This window comes from Condylura cristata, unplaced genomic scaffold, assembly GCF_000260355.1.
Source record: "Condylura cristata isolate star-nosed mole 26May11 unplaced genomic scaffold, ConCri1.0 scaffold00063, whole genome shotgun sequence".
Lineage (NCBI taxonomy): Eukaryota > Metazoa > Chordata > Mammalia > Eulipotyphla > Talpidae > Condylura > Condylura cristata.
Window position 1 is genome coordinate 81,148 of NW_004567164.1, and position 15,284 is coordinate 96,431.

Consider the following 15,284-nt stretch of genomic DNA (forward strand, 5'->3'; position numbering starts at 1 on the left):
GATGAGGCGATCATTTTGCATGCAGGCGCATCGGGAAAGCTACAGGACCCCATTCATGTGGGAGCTGAGCCCATGGCACTGGGGATGGGCAGGAGGTCCAGGCTCAAGTGTAAGTGGCAGAACTGTCAGGCACAGTTGACTGACTGAGTCAGGAGACTCGAGACTGAAGAAAGGGGACGAGAACTGAGCACATGGATTAACTACATTCAGAAGAAATACAACCACTCAGAGGTAGAGAAAAGAATTCATCAGAGACTAGTACAGAAACTGACCCTAACAAATTTACACCAACATCACCCTGATCTCCAAAACAAAGACAGCATAAAATGGAAAAATAGAGCAGCATCACCAGAGAACACCAAAGCATAAAACCTCAACTAAATCCTAAAAAACTAAACACAGCTGCCTATGAGGATCAACCTCCATGGTCAAGCGAGCTCAATCCTACAGAGGAAAAGCAGGACAAACATAGGCAAGTTAATTCATGTCATTGACGAGATAACAACAAAGAAGACACAAAACACACGATCTCCTCTTAAGAGATGCAGAAAGCACATCCAACAAGAACCAACATCCACTGATGATAAAAACTTTCAAAGAGACTAAGTGGAACTTACCTAACTCTATAAAAGCTGCATATGACAATCCCCCAGCAACATCACACTCAGTGCTGACACGCTGTGAGCGATCCCACCCCCGTCAGAAGCCACACAGGGAACTCACTGCTATCACTGTTACTCAGGATAGTTTAGAAATCCGTGGTGAAGCAATCAGTTATGAAAGACAAAAAAAGGGGGCCTCCCTTGTGGCACAAGGGTTTAGAGTGCAGCACTATGAAGCTATCTGCAGCTACTGCATCAAGAGTTCAATCCCCAGTGAGGGAACTGACCCACATGGCACAGCAGACCTGTCTCCAGCTGCTACCCTGAGCAGTGTGTTTCAGTCCAGCAAACTGTTCCATTCTCCACTCTGTCTCTGGTGAATCCCCTGTATTCTTTATCCCAGTTTCTGTATGCATACATAATCTTTAAAAAAAAAAATAGACACAAAAATCTAAATTGAGAAAAAAAGGGTGGAATGGCATAACCGTCACTATTCACAGACCAGCTGTTAATAGCTTTAGAAAAAACAAGACTGTAAAATACATTTTGGAACAATAAATGATTAAAGTGGAAGCTATACACATTAATACAGCGCCTGGCAACTTGGCCGCTATTACCTTTGGTTAGCACACTAGTTTCCACAATCCATTGTGCCCTCCGTCAGGCCAAGCCTCCGTTAGGCTTGGGCGTCAGGCTTGGGCGTCGTGGAGGGGGGGTCCCACTGCCTGGACAAGGGTAATGGTAGGTTCAGGTAGAATGGACAGGTGTGTGGGACTCTGAAATTCGCTGAGTCCTGTTTCAGAGCTGCCGTGAAATGGGAGCAAAACAGGGCTCCCTTGGGCGAAGGGGTTAGAATCTCTGGGTGAGTCCTCTCTCACACACACATACCCACACACCCACACCCACACACACCTATAGCCATATCCCTGACCTTGTACGCAGGAATAGGTTTTTGTTTTTTTTAAGAAAAGGACTGTGTTGAGTACTCATCGAACTGGGGCCAAACTGGGTTCCTCACAATGCCCCCTCCCCTGAATATCAGAAGCTACATCCTGCGAAGTATGGCATTGGGAAGTGCCCCTGGCTGGCCATCTTGATCAAACACCAGGTAAGGCATTTTTAGCGTTTTTACCCTTAGCCTTTCAGGTAGCCAGTAAAACCAGCATGGGACGATACACTTTGACTCCCCATTCATCCCTGTCCAGCACTGCCTGCTCAATCTCCTCTGGGCACCAGGGCTGAGTCAGTCCCCTAGGCTAGATCTTAAAAAGCATAGTGTGAGCTGCTGGTAGTCGCCTGATTTTTTCCCCCTAAATGCAAATGAACTCGCCTCCATCCTGCCAGACACCTTCTAAAAACAGGCGAATTTTAAGAGTAATCGCCTCGCGTCCTAAAATTAATTAACTACTGCCCTAGCCAGTAACATGAACTACTTATTTCCCTACACACACACCCTGCCTCCCAGATGCACATATGAAGACACACCAGTTCTCCAACCATTCTGTCATTCCTATGTAATATCTCAATGTTTGTTAGCCAGGAAAACAGTCCCTCACTGGACAGTTTCATATCTAAAGACCATATGACTCCTGGTAAACATACTGAAGAACACTGAAGTATCAATTAATACAAGGAACTAAGTACTGTCTATTGTCAGCTCTGTGAAGGTTTTACCCATGCCCACCAAGGAGGCCTCTTCATAGGTGAGGCATGACGACGTCTGCATGTAAATTCATTGAAAGAATTTCTAGAAGGCTGTATAGCAGAACTTCTAGAAAGAGGGCCAAGTATCTCTCACCCCAGAGAGAGTTTTGGTACAAAAATGTACTGCCAATACCATGGACTGCTTGGCAAAACTCTTGAAAATACTGTTTTACTCAATACATTCATTACCATGTCTGGGGTTTCTAAAACAATTTTAAAAAAGTGTGTAGTTGCTGCAAAACTATTTGAGGAATAAGGTATCTGAGAACAGAGCCTGATGGTGATGACATGACACTGTGCAGACAACTAGGCTATTGTTCCCAACTGTTGCTGAGAGCCTTGAAACAGAGGACTGGTTAATGTTCATGAGCGACAACATCAAGGTGAATGTGCATCATATTAAAACTACATTAGCTTTTTTAAAATATATATATATGGGAAGTTCACAAATAGTGAAAATAAAAAACTCAGACACTGCTGTATGCTCCTAGCTCAAAATGAAGATGCACGTATTTAAATGCTTCTTGTTCTTCTGATACCAGGACCCAGAGTTAGTGTTCAACAGACACTTTAACTAATATGAGAGGACAATTATATGCTGTTATAAAAGTCACCTGTTCTATCATCATGTACCTGCGAAGATTTCTTGTTACAAGTGTTAAATAGTATTTATGGTATCTGTTACTACCATGAAGTATCATCAGTTTTTTACTAAACTGTCAGTGTATAAAACTCAAGGAGATAATGATGAAATGACTTGAACTTCAGCATGTTTCTCTGTCTTTTATGTCAACAGTTAAGCCCCTAAGATTTCTTGGAGATCCATCTTTTGAGGCAACCACAAACATCTCCATGTAGATTTTCTTCACACATTTCACTGTCCTATATTTGTCCACACAAGTTCTATATGAACAAATTCATAAACTAGGGGACCACCCCTTAGATGTTTGGGACAGCAAATATCAAAACACATGACTTCACATAAACATGAGGAGAAAGCCAGAGAATGAAGTGATTTAGAATTGAATGACATTCACCATTTTCTCTTAATAATATCTCAGTATGGCTGATACAAAAGGATGTATAAAATAACAGTACATGTCCCCAAGCATCACCTGGAACTTTATTTATTTAAGATTTCTTTATGTATGTATGCAGGACTGGTGTACAGGCCAGAGGTACCAAAAGCGCAATGTGAGAGGATTCATCAGAGACAGAGTAGGGAGCAGAACAGGCAGACTGGTAAGAGTACAACACAGCTGAGGAGAGAAGTGAAGGAGACAGGAGTGATTTGCACGCCCTGTGGTTCACCTCCCTGGCCAGGAACCAAACTCATGCTGAAGCAGCTGCTGATAGCTTCCCAGCACTCTGCTTTAACCTGTTTCAAGACCAGGGAGGCTCCCTTCTTGAGCTGTTAATTTATAGTAACATCTAGTGTTTTTATGTTGGTTTCTGTTCCTTAGCAATATTCTGATTGAAGGTAATGTGTGACGAGTGTCACTAACTTCCTTCAGTACTGCAATCCCTTAATATGAATTGAAATTTCATTATGAATTGAAATTTCATTAAGTTCTCCTATTTTTGCTGCTTTAAAATACCTAATACAAATAGCTGGTGGTTTAAAAATACGTTTTTGGAGAAATCAATCTTCATTTTCCTTTTCGGGATTACTCTCACGACGCACTCTGATGTTTAGGATGATTTGACTTCTGGTGAAACATACTACTGTAAAAAAAATTGACTTCACAATTTTAACATTTCTCTCTGATGTGAATTCTTTGATGTAAAGTAAGACTTGACCTCTCCTTAAAGGCTCTGCCACATTCTTCAATTTGTAGGGTTTCTCCTTAGTATAAAAACTACGATGTCGACTAGATTTACACTGCCAGCTAAAGGCTTTGCCACATTCTTTACATGTGTAGGGTATCTCCCCAGTATGAATTTATGATGTTGAATAAGACTGGATTTCTCCTTAAAGAATATATGCCACATTCTTTATTTGTGTAAGGCTTTTCCCCAGTATGAATTTTATAATGGGTAGAAAGACTTGACAGCCAGGTAAAGGCTTTGCCACATACTTCACATTTGCAGGGTTTTCCCCAGTATGAATTCTGTGCTATCAAGTAAGATATGATTCATTATTAAAGGAATTTCCATATTCTCTACATTTTTAAGTATTTCCCCCAGTATGAATTTATAATGGACACCAAGATTTGACAACTAGGTAAGGCTTTGCCACATACTTCACATTTGTAAGGTTTCTCCCCAACATTAATTCTCTTCTGTCAGTAAGAGTTTAATAATTAAAGGACTTGCCACATTCTTTACATTTGTAAGTATTTTTCCCAGTATGAATTTTGTAATGGTCACAAAGACTTGACAGCCAGGTAAAGGCTTTGCCACATATTTCACATTGGTAAGGTTTCTACCAAGAATGAACTTTCTAATGTTGAGAAAGGTAATAACAGAAGTATACAAAGCCTTCACCACAGTCCGGACACATGTAAGCCTTTTCTCCAGTATGACTCCTCAGATGTCAAGTGAGCTGTGACTGACAATAAAAGGCTTTACCACACCCTTCACATTTGTGCAGTTTCTCTCGCTGATATGTAGTGAGGCCTGAGCAACTTTTTGTTAGCTTTGCCATATCCTTTACAACTATAGGGTTTCTCTTGACTCGTGAGATGTTGCAGAATATTTGAGGACTCCTCAATATGATCCCATGTGGACTTCCTCTCCAATGTTCTGATATTGAAAAAGATTTGACTGAAAGCTTAAGCCTATCCCATACTGACAATATTTTGAATAATCATTTGCATTATAGAGTCAGGGACTTTACATATACTCCAATATTACTCTCAGAGAATGTGTATTGCTGAAACTATCACATGGATCTTTGCTTACAGAAACATAATGATCTGTACACACAACAGATATAAAATGGAGTTTAACCCAACTTGTGTACATATTTGATCACTTGTTGCAGGAGGAAGTTTATGGTGTTCATACTAGTCCCTGCTTGGCAATCTTCATCACAACAATGGCTCTGTCCTTCACATGCCTCTTGACATGTCCAGTCATTCAACAGTTCTAAATTCTCAAAGATGTAGATTCTATAGACTCCAAATCCAACTGTTAGAAACAAATCTGTGCCTGACTGTGACATGGAGACCTGGTTGTCTTGAGAAGACATGGCAGGCAGTAAGATGGAAGTAATAACTACCACACTTACAGCACTCAATGCAAAATACTTTTAATAAGTGACATATAAAATGAATACCATGTAAAGGCCACTGGAATGATGTTAGAATGGTGACAACAGGATTAGACAGCAACACAAATGCTAATGAAATGGAATGGCTTAGGGAAAGGTAAATACATAGCAAATACAGCATAATTCTAGAGCAAAAAGACAGTTTTTCTGCCTAAGGAATGAGAAAGATGGCACCAAAATAAAAATATGAAGAGACGCTGCCCCCACCCCTGTGGCGCAAGTTTGGATCATTGCACTGCAAAGGTAAACCAAGCCATGACCGCTTCAGTGAGAGTTCAATCCCCGCCCATAGATGATCCACAAAGCACAGCAGACCTCTCCTGTCTCACCTGCTGCTCCCCTCAGCAGTGTACCTGTTCAATGCACCACCCTGTCTCTGCTGAATCCTCTTGCCACTCTTTCACCTCTGGCCTATACCCCGTTTTTGTGTACATAAATAAATTGCCAAAATCTTTAAAATATACAAAGAGATGTACTTTGTGATGTTAGCAGAAGTCTAAATGTTAAGAGTTAAATTTTTGTATGCCGTTGAACGGATAGTGTTTTCAGTTTAGAAAAAGCTGTCATAACTTTTCAATCTGCAATGCAATCCCCACTAGACAAAAAGTTACCAGTAAAACACATGGAAAAATAAATGAACAGAGAATGATGTTATATGTACATAAGTTGGAGAACAATGCTTACCAATGTTTATAAATAGTAAGACAAACCAATATACCTCATGTAATGTAAAAAATGTAAAAAATGTGAGAAATTGAATGGAAATCAATGATGAGAAAAGAGAAAGGAATAAAAGCATATTGCAAAAGGCAAAATAACAAACAAACAAAAAACCCACCGTGGTACAAGGAGATGAAGGACAGCACCGTGAAGCTTATTGCGGCACAAGTCCCATCCCGGGAAAGGAAGGGGATCTACATGGTGCAGCAGACTTCCCCTGTTCTGGCCACGGCAGTGGCACACAGCAGTGTTTTTCATTCACCTGTCTATTCTACTCCCCTCTCTGTCTCTGGAGAATTCTCGCAAGTACCACAACTCTGGCTTGTACCCCAATTCTTATATGCATAGACAAATCTTTTTAAAAAATCATACAGAGATGCCACAGGGAGGAAATAAGGTATAGTATGTCTCAGAATACAAGAATCATTTTTTTTTATTTATTTATTCATACAGAACTGGGGTACAAGCCAGAAATGCAGAGGGTGAGAGGATTCACCAGAGACAGACCAGAGAGCAGAACAGGCAGATGGACGAAGTACACTGCCAAGGGGAGCAGCGGGCGGGTCAGGAGAGGTCTGCCGCACCATGTGTCACCTCCGGGGCAGGCGGGGATCGAACTCATGCTGAAGTGGCTTTAGCCTTTTAGTGCTTTAACCCACTGCGCCACCAGGGAGGGCCCAAGAATCATTTTTTAAGAAAGCAAATGCCTCCCCTTTCGGTAATTCGTGTGTATAAAACTTTAAGTCGACAGTCCACTTTAAAATGACAAATGTGTCAGAATGAATTAAAAAATAAGACCAAATCAATCTCACCTATATGACACTCATGATTGCATGATTGCAGAGCACCATGAGGAATGTAAGGATAGAACTAGGTTCTGTGAAAACTGATGATGCAAGTGGAGCCATGTTGATCACATGCGTATCAGAATACTATGAACCCAGTCTAATTCATCGCAGAATTAAAAGTATGCCCCAGGAAAGTACTAGAAATATTGGTAAGTTCTGGTAATACGACATATGCATCAATATTAGGTCTCTCAATGTGGGCTCCACACAAAAACAGAACTGAATGCAAAAGAGGAAAACAATACAATTCAAGGAGAGGTTCAGCCTCTGTTGGGGCAGGAAGGAAAAAGAAGCATAAAGTCAGTGTAAAACCAATGAAAATGAGAAGAATCACTCACCTGAGAAGGATCCATTGTCTGCTGCACTCACAAATGCAAGAAGACTCTGCAGGGGGCACTGGGAGGGTGAATGGAGTCAGCAGGGGAGGACTGAGGCAGCTCCCACCTGGATTCTGGAGTCTCCAGACCAGAGCACTCCACACACTGCTGGGAAAGACCAGTCACCTGGGTGACGGTGTGCTTACACTTTGAGAAGAAAGTACCCAGACGTCCATTCCAGATAAAATTCAGACTTAATATTTACTATAACTTAATACAAACACAAGCCTTGAGGGCCTCACTGGGTAAACAAGCGGGGAAGTCTCACCCCTAGGAAGCTGTCGGCAATCACACCTGTGTGAGTTCGATCCCCCTTGGGGGTAACCCCCCTGGCCCACAAACCCTCCTGTTTCCCTGCAGCGCCCCTCAGCAGTGGGTCTCAGAAGCTCCAACTGTTCTACTGCCGCTCTTTCAAAAACCCTGGTACTTCCTGCTGACTAACAGTTCATGCTATGAACGAAACAAAAATCTCAAGGATGACTCATCACATTCACAAATTTTGGCCACAATTTCTTAGGAAAAGATGCACTTGCTGTGCCCTTTACAGGACGCTCGCAGAAAAGGTCCTGAGTCCTGCTTCCGGGCTCACCTCCTTGCACCCAACCACCCCTTGACGACGACCTGGATTTGCCCTGGAAGTTTGGCGAATGGGACCCGGTAAGCACGTGCACAGGACGGACCGTCCTTCCCCGGGTCTCGCCTTCTGGGACAGGTCAACCTGGGACACCAGGTCGGATCGGCTTGTCCCGGCACAGGGCGAGCACACCTCGGTCCACCCACCCGGAAGGCGGGAAATCTCCCACCAGGGCCCGAGAGCACCGCCTCCCCTCCTGGGTCACCCTGCTCCCCGCAGAGGCCGGGAGGGAAACCCGAAAGGCAGACCCCCCCCAAAGGCAGGCACCCCCCCCCCAGAACCTACGGCCCGCAGGCGACCTGAGAGGCCATGATTGGGTGGGGGGGCTCTTTCCGCAGAACTCGCCGGCGACGCCCCCAAACCGCGCGCCTCGTGTCCCACACTCAGGCAGACGAGGCCTCCCACGCCCCGTGACGCGCCCCACGGACGTCACAGTCGCGCTCGGACGCCGGAGAGGACCGAGGGTGTGCGCGGGCGGTCACCGGTGTCGGGGTGACCCGCCCCTACACCCAGCCTCTCTCTGAGCCTCCCCCCTCCCCCCCCAGCCCACATCCCAGCTCCGGTTCCAGAACCTCGCGGCTCCCCTCTCTCCCCTCAGCGCCTCACCCGCTGCTCCTCTCTCAGACCACCGCAGTCCGCGGACTTCCCCTTCGCCCCGCAGCGCACGCCGGTACTCAGGTCCTCGACTTCACCCACCACCGTCAGGACCACAGTCACGCACTGCTCGCCGGCACCAGCAACCGCAGCTGAGGCGAGGGCGAGGGGGCGGGGCTACGCCTGCGCAGACGACCCTGAAGCCCATTCCGGCGCTCCTGGCGGGAACCGCGTGCCCTCGGAAGACTACATTTCCCACAGTCCTGCGCGCTGCCCACTGGCGCCTTTTGTGCTGACGGGCGCCTGCCCCACCCAGTCAGGGCAGGGCCAGGTGGACGAAGACCCGCGACTTTCGGGGGTGCACGTGCTGGGTCTGGCGGATAAGGAGAGAAAGGGACTTTATTTGGCCCCCAGAAAGGCGGGTTCTCTTACTCCACCCGGCCCCGCGGTGGGGTGGGGGCAGCTGCATCCCTGGGAGGGTGTTAAGGGCAGATCTCTGGACAGCAGCATCGTCAATAAACTCCACGAAAGGTGTTTCTCTTGTTTGTACTTTGCGTTTCTAGTCCCCAGTGAAGACCTGGTTCAGTGGTTCCCAGCGGGGACCCTGAGACCCTAGATGCCATCTCTCTGGGCCTCTGGTGCACCCCAAGGCCACTGGAGGCCGCCAGGGCTGAGCAAGGTGCAGGGGTTATCACTAAATGGACTTTCAGCGTCTTGTTCCGTGCTGTCAGACCCATTTTAAGTTTCTTCTGACTAAAAATTAAGGAAAGGCTGCCCGACCAGGACCAGCAATGCTGCCTGCAGCATCCCCCCCTCCCCCCAGGGAGCCATGGGGCACCGCAGCCTCCGTGGTCTTGCCATCAGCTCCCATAGCTTGTTTTGGTAAATGTGCTTTTCTACTCCCCCCTTTGTCTCTGATGAATTCTCTAACCTGCCGCAACATTCACCTACCCCCTGTTCTTCTATGCCAAAAAAAGTAAGTTATCAAATATACCTGAGGCTTCCACACTAAAAACCACTCAGCTTTATGGACCTTCCTGGTGGTGTAACAAGGTGGTCCCTAGGAAAAGGGGAAGTTCCAGGTTCCCTGCCCCACCCAGAAGGAGGATGGAGCAGCAAGCATGTGATGGAGAAACCGGGCTTGTTTCCTGACCCTGGACTGGTTAAGGCAGATGTGGGTGAGAGACCTGTAGGGAGGTGACTATGGCAGTGTTTATATTGATTTTGATTTTGCTCTTTTCCTCTCAGATTTGTCTGGCCATTTCTGACCCTTTTCCATGGGTCCCGGCCAGAAGGTGCTTTAGTCTTGTGGCAGGCTTTCAGGCCTTGCTTTGGGCCAATCCAATAAAAGATAAATTTTGCCCACGAGGAGATGGGTAACTCCACGTGTTTGATTTAGCAGTTATATTCTTTGTGTTCCGTATTGTATATTCACTATTAAAGTCCCTTCTCATTAAAGTCTTATATGTTTTGTCTTGTTGCGGCAGGTGGCAGAACCCACTTAGTACAGGCAGGTTTTGGGGGGCTTTAGGGGTTTCTCTCTCTCTCCTGTCATATAACAAATTTTGTCCTATAACAGGTTTTGTTCTCTAACAGAACTGGGGTGCCCTATAACAGTGGAACAAGGATCAAAGTCTCCACGCTATCAAGCTACTTGCAGATTCTGTGATATGAGTTTGATCCCAGACTGGGAAACTGACCCACTGGGTCCAGGAGACCTCTGCTGTCACCCCACTCTCCTCCTCACCAGTGGATATCATCAGTCCCACTATTCTGCTCCCTGCTCAGTCTCTGGTGAATCATGCCTTCCCCCCCGCCCCCACACCCCATTTCACTTCTAGCCTAGACCCCAGTTCTTATATAAAGAAATAAACTTTTTTAAAACTGAGCTTTGGGCCCTCCCTGGTGGCACAGCTGGTTAAATCACAGCACTAAGAAGCTAAAGCCATTTCAGCATGAGTTCCATCCCCACCCCGGAGGAAACCCACATGGCACTGCAGACCTCTCCTGACCTGCCTGCTGCTCCCCTCAGCAGTGCACTTCTCCAGTCAGCCTGTTCTGCTCCCCACTTTGTCTCAAGTGAATCCTCTCACAGCCCTGCATCTCTTGCCTGTACCCCAGTTCTGTATGCATAAATAAATAAATATTTTCAAAAACTGAGCATTAGGGTCCTCCCTGGTGTCACAACCAGTTAGAGCACAGCACTATGAAGGTACCTGTCTGCAGCCATAGGGTTCTATCCCAGAGAGGGGAGCTGACTACATGGCGCAGCGGGCCTCTCCTGTCTTGTTCTCTACTACCCTCAGCTGTGTGTGTTTCAGGCCATCTGCATGTTGTCTTCCCACCATGCCTGGTGAATGTTCTTACTCCCTGTACCTCTGGCCTGTACACCCATTCTTATATGCATAGGTAGATATTTAAAAAAAATAAAAACTGAGCTTTATGAAAGCATATATTATAAAAGTAGTTCACACTTACTCTAAACATTCAGATACCACTGTATGCTCTATGTTCAAAGTCAAGATGCAGCCATTTAAGAACTTCTTGGTCTTCTAATACCAGGATCACGAGTAGGTGGTCAATATAAGACTCTTTACTTAGCTAATGCACACACAGAATTTGATGGGAAATTCCCCTGCTCTCTCAAGCCTGCTTGTGAACATTTCTTTTGGAAACAATGTCAAATGATATTCCTGATATGACCATGAGCTACATCAGGGTTTAATAAGTGTTGGTGTGATGCCTGTCTCACCTTGTTCAATGTCTGGTGATGGTCCACCTGGTGCATGAGAAAGCGCGTGCATGACAGGGAAAACCTTTGGTGTTGGGTTGTCTGCAGGGACATTTTATGGCAGTTTTCCTGTTATGTTGCTATATTTTCTTTCAAGTACATGATTGGGGTCTCATGTCCAAATCTTTAATCCATTTAAAGATTTAAAAGGATGGTGTGGTCTTGCTTATAATTATTTTTGCAATTTGCTACCCAAGTTTCTCGCACATTTTCTTTTCAAAGGTTAATTTATTCATGCATAGAAGAACTGGGTATACCCAGGGGGCAAAAAATATTCTCCAGAATTCCTCTCTGGTGGAACAGCGGGTTAGGACGCATCACTTCAAGCTCGCTGCAGCCGCTTCAGTGCAAGTTCGATCCCTGACCCCAGAGTGACAGGGCAGACCTCTCCTGACCTGCCCTCTGCTCCCCTCAGCAGTGTACTTTGTGTCTGTTCTGCTCCCCACCCTGTCTCTGGTGAAGCCTCTCTCCACCCCTACACCTCTGGCCTCTACCCCAGTTATTATGCATCAATAAATAAATCGTAAAATAAAGAGAAAGACCCACCAGATACATGGGTTACCTACTGCAGTAACTGCTGAGGGGAGCATTGGGGTTCTGCATTGGCACCTGTGGGTCACTCCCTGGCCTGGGGGGTCAAACTCGTGCTGAAGTGGCTGCAGACAGCTTCATACTGCTGTGCTTTAACCTGTTTCTCCACGAGGGAGGGTCCAAATTCTATGATTTTCAATGTTCAGGACCTTCTTTTACTCTAATCACAGTTCTTTCACTCTTTTGACATAATAATCCAGGGAAGTATATCTTCACTGTACTTTTTTTTTTTTCATACATTGTTTGCATAAAAAGCAATAAATATAGAATAATAAATATATAGATCCTTAATTTTCTGTGTCAATTTTTGTGCCATGGACTTCATTCATTTATTATCCCTAAACATATTTTAGAGTCTTGTTTTCTCTAAAGATATTAACAGCGGATCTGTGAATAGTGACGGTTACTCCTTTCCACTGTTTCTTTCTGATTTTAGATTCTTTTTATCTATTTTTAATGATTATTTATGCATACAGGAACTGAGGTAAAGAGATATGGGAAGGTAAGATGATTCACCAGAGACAGAAATGGGGAACAGAACAGTTGCATGGCAGAAACACACATCCCAGGGTAGCAGCTGGAGACAGCAGAGGTCTGCTGTGCCAAGTTGGTTGCGTCCCTGGCTAGGTTTCGACCTCATGCTGCAGTGACTACAGATAGCTTCATGGTGCTGCACTCTAACTATTTGTGGTCCGATGGAGCCCCCTTTTTTCATCTTTCTTAACTGATTGTTTTACCATGGATTTCTAAACATTGCTGAGCAACAGTGGTAGCAGTGCTTCCCTGTGTGGCTTCTGACAGGGGTGGGATCGCTCACAGCGTGTCAGCACTGAGTGTGATGTTGCTGGGGGATTGTCATATGAAGCTTTTATGCAGTTAGATAAGTTCCACTTACTGTCTTTGAGAGTTTTTATCATCAGTGGATGTTGGCTCTTGTTGCATGCATTTTCTGCATCCACTAATAGATGTCTTGTGTTTTGTGTCTTCTTTGCTGTTAACCTAGTTGATGACATGAATTAACTTGCACACATTTCTGCTTTTCCTCTGTAGGATTGAGCTCACTTGCCCATGGGGGAGAGGTCAAGCTCACCTCTCATATGGCTGTGTTTAGTTTGCTAGGATTTAGTTGAGGATATTTGCTTCTGTGTTCTTTGGTGACACTGGTCTATTTTTTCCTTCTGTGCTACCTTTGTTTTGGGGATCAGGGCGATGTTGACCTCATGAAATGTGCTGGAGAGTTTTCCTCCTTCTGCAGTTTTCTGAAAGTTGTAAATTTCTTAGGGTCAGCTTCTGTTTTGGGTTCTCTGATTTATTTTCTCTACCTCTGAGTGCTTATATTTCTTCTGCTCCTGAGTGCAGTTAGTCCATGTGCTCAGTTCTAGTCCCCTTTCTTCAGTCTGGAGTCTCCTGACTCTCAGTCAACTGTGCCGGACAGTTCTGCCACTTACACTTGAGCCTGGACCTCCTGACCATCCCCAGTACCATGGGCTCAGCTCCCACTTGAATGGGGTCTTGTAGCTGTCCAGATGCGCCTGCATGCAAAATGATCGCCTCATCCTGCACTCTTCCCTCACATGTGGAATTAGAACCGATTCAGCCCGTGAGCCCGTGACTCAAACCACCAGATTGGGATTCCTAGATGCCCAGATTAGTCTCATCTCAAGCAGGGCGCCCCCTGGCGCTGTGAACTGGGGTCTGCTGATGCGACGTTTTCTTGACATCTGTCCCTGTGAAATGTCTTTACTGCTTCGTTGTCTGGTGGTTTGAGGGATGTTTCAGCATTTCAGGACATCTTCCCCTTCTCAGGAGAAGCCTCCCCTCGGTCCCCTGTGGTCAGGTCACCCGCTGACTGCTCTCTGGCTCCTCTCAAGTTCTTGTCTTCTCTGCACAGTGGCTATTTCTGAAGTTCCTGGACTTGTTTTCTTTCTTTCTTTTTTTTTTAAGATTTATTTATTTGTGCATACAGAACTGGGGTACAGGCCAGAGGTGCAGGAGCGGTGAGAGGATTCACCAGAGACAGAGTGGGAGCAGAAAAGGCAGATGGACAAATACACTGCTTAGGGGAGCAGCAGGCAAGACAGGAGAGGTCTGCCACGCCCTGTGGGTCACTCCCTGGCTGCGGATGGAACTTCTGCTGCAGTGGCTGCATGTCGGGGACTAAGACCAGGACTTTGCCTCCTATGCACAAAACAACACTTGATCAGAACTTAGGAACTTAAGGTAAACATCCCGGTTGAGAATGCAGCACACCTGAATCCCTTCCCCCACTCTCCTTCCCTTCCCGCTCAGCAAGCTTTGGCGCCAAAGAGATGACAACGGATCCCTTCCCTTAAACCCATTGGCCTTTAAGACATTAGACCACCAGACCACCCCCCGCCCGTACCTGCTGTGCCGCCCTCAAGTATGTATATATGACTGTTGCAAGAATAAAGTCTCTCTCCCACGTGTCTCCATTCTTTTGGTCTTCTTCCTCCTGCTGTCCCTGGGGCTCTACCCCCTCGCCTTGCTGGTCAAGGCCCCCCCACAGCTGCACAGTCTTATAGTGCTGCGCTCAAGCCATTGCGCCACCAGGAAGAACCCCGGTACTTTAATTTCTGATCTCCCATGTATATTTGGTTGTTTTTCTAGGTTCCTTTTGTCTATCAGTAGTTGCAATTAGCACACTTAATGTTTTTGGATGTTTTCTTCATTTCCTTTGTAGATGTAATCACATTTGTGATGGTTTGTCCCATCTGGTACTGCAGGATCATAGATCTCTTGTTTAGTGTTAGTGACCACTTTGCTATTCTGCTCCCACTCGTCTTTGGTGAATCCAGTTAACGCACTCAGTGGGCTAGACTCCACTTCTTGTATGCATAAACTAAAAAATAAATCTTAAAAGAGAAATCTACTCTGGAATTCGCTCAGTAGACGCGTCCAGGATTCATCGTGCACCAGTTTCCCTTTCTTCTCCCTGGAGAACTCTGGTGACCATCCGGTTACTCCAGAGCAAGATGCCCAATCACTGGGAAATAGTGAGAACTGGGAAAGCCCACTGAGCCGTGACGGCCGCTTTGACTCTGGCTGCAGCCTGTGCACCTGGTCGGGCGCCTCCGTCCTGACCTTCACGGCCGCCTCTTAGGACTAAGTGAGCTGTTCCCCTCTGCTGA

General features: G+C 45.8%; 1 protein-coding gene across 1 annotated transcript in view; it reads right to left on the reverse strand.

The window, feature by feature from the left end:
* The window catches only part of LOC105854592 (zinc finger protein 558-like), a 30,922-nt gene extending 21,298 nt beyond the window's left edge, over nucleotides 1-9,624 (reverse strand). Inside the window, exons 1-3 of the mRNA XM_012734636.1 lie at nucleotides 9,534-9,624; nucleotides 8,766-8,905; nucleotides 7,487-7,544 (exon numbers count right to left, since the gene is read on the reverse strand). Of these exons, the coding sequence (XP_012590090.1) occupies nucleotides 7,487-7,544; nucleotides 8,766-8,905; nucleotides 9,534-9,624 (289 nt within the window). The remainder of the gene's footprint in view (nucleotides 1-7,486; nucleotides 7,545-8,765; nucleotides 8,906-9,533) is intronic.
* Nucleotides 9,625-15,284: the final 5,660 nt, after the last annotated feature.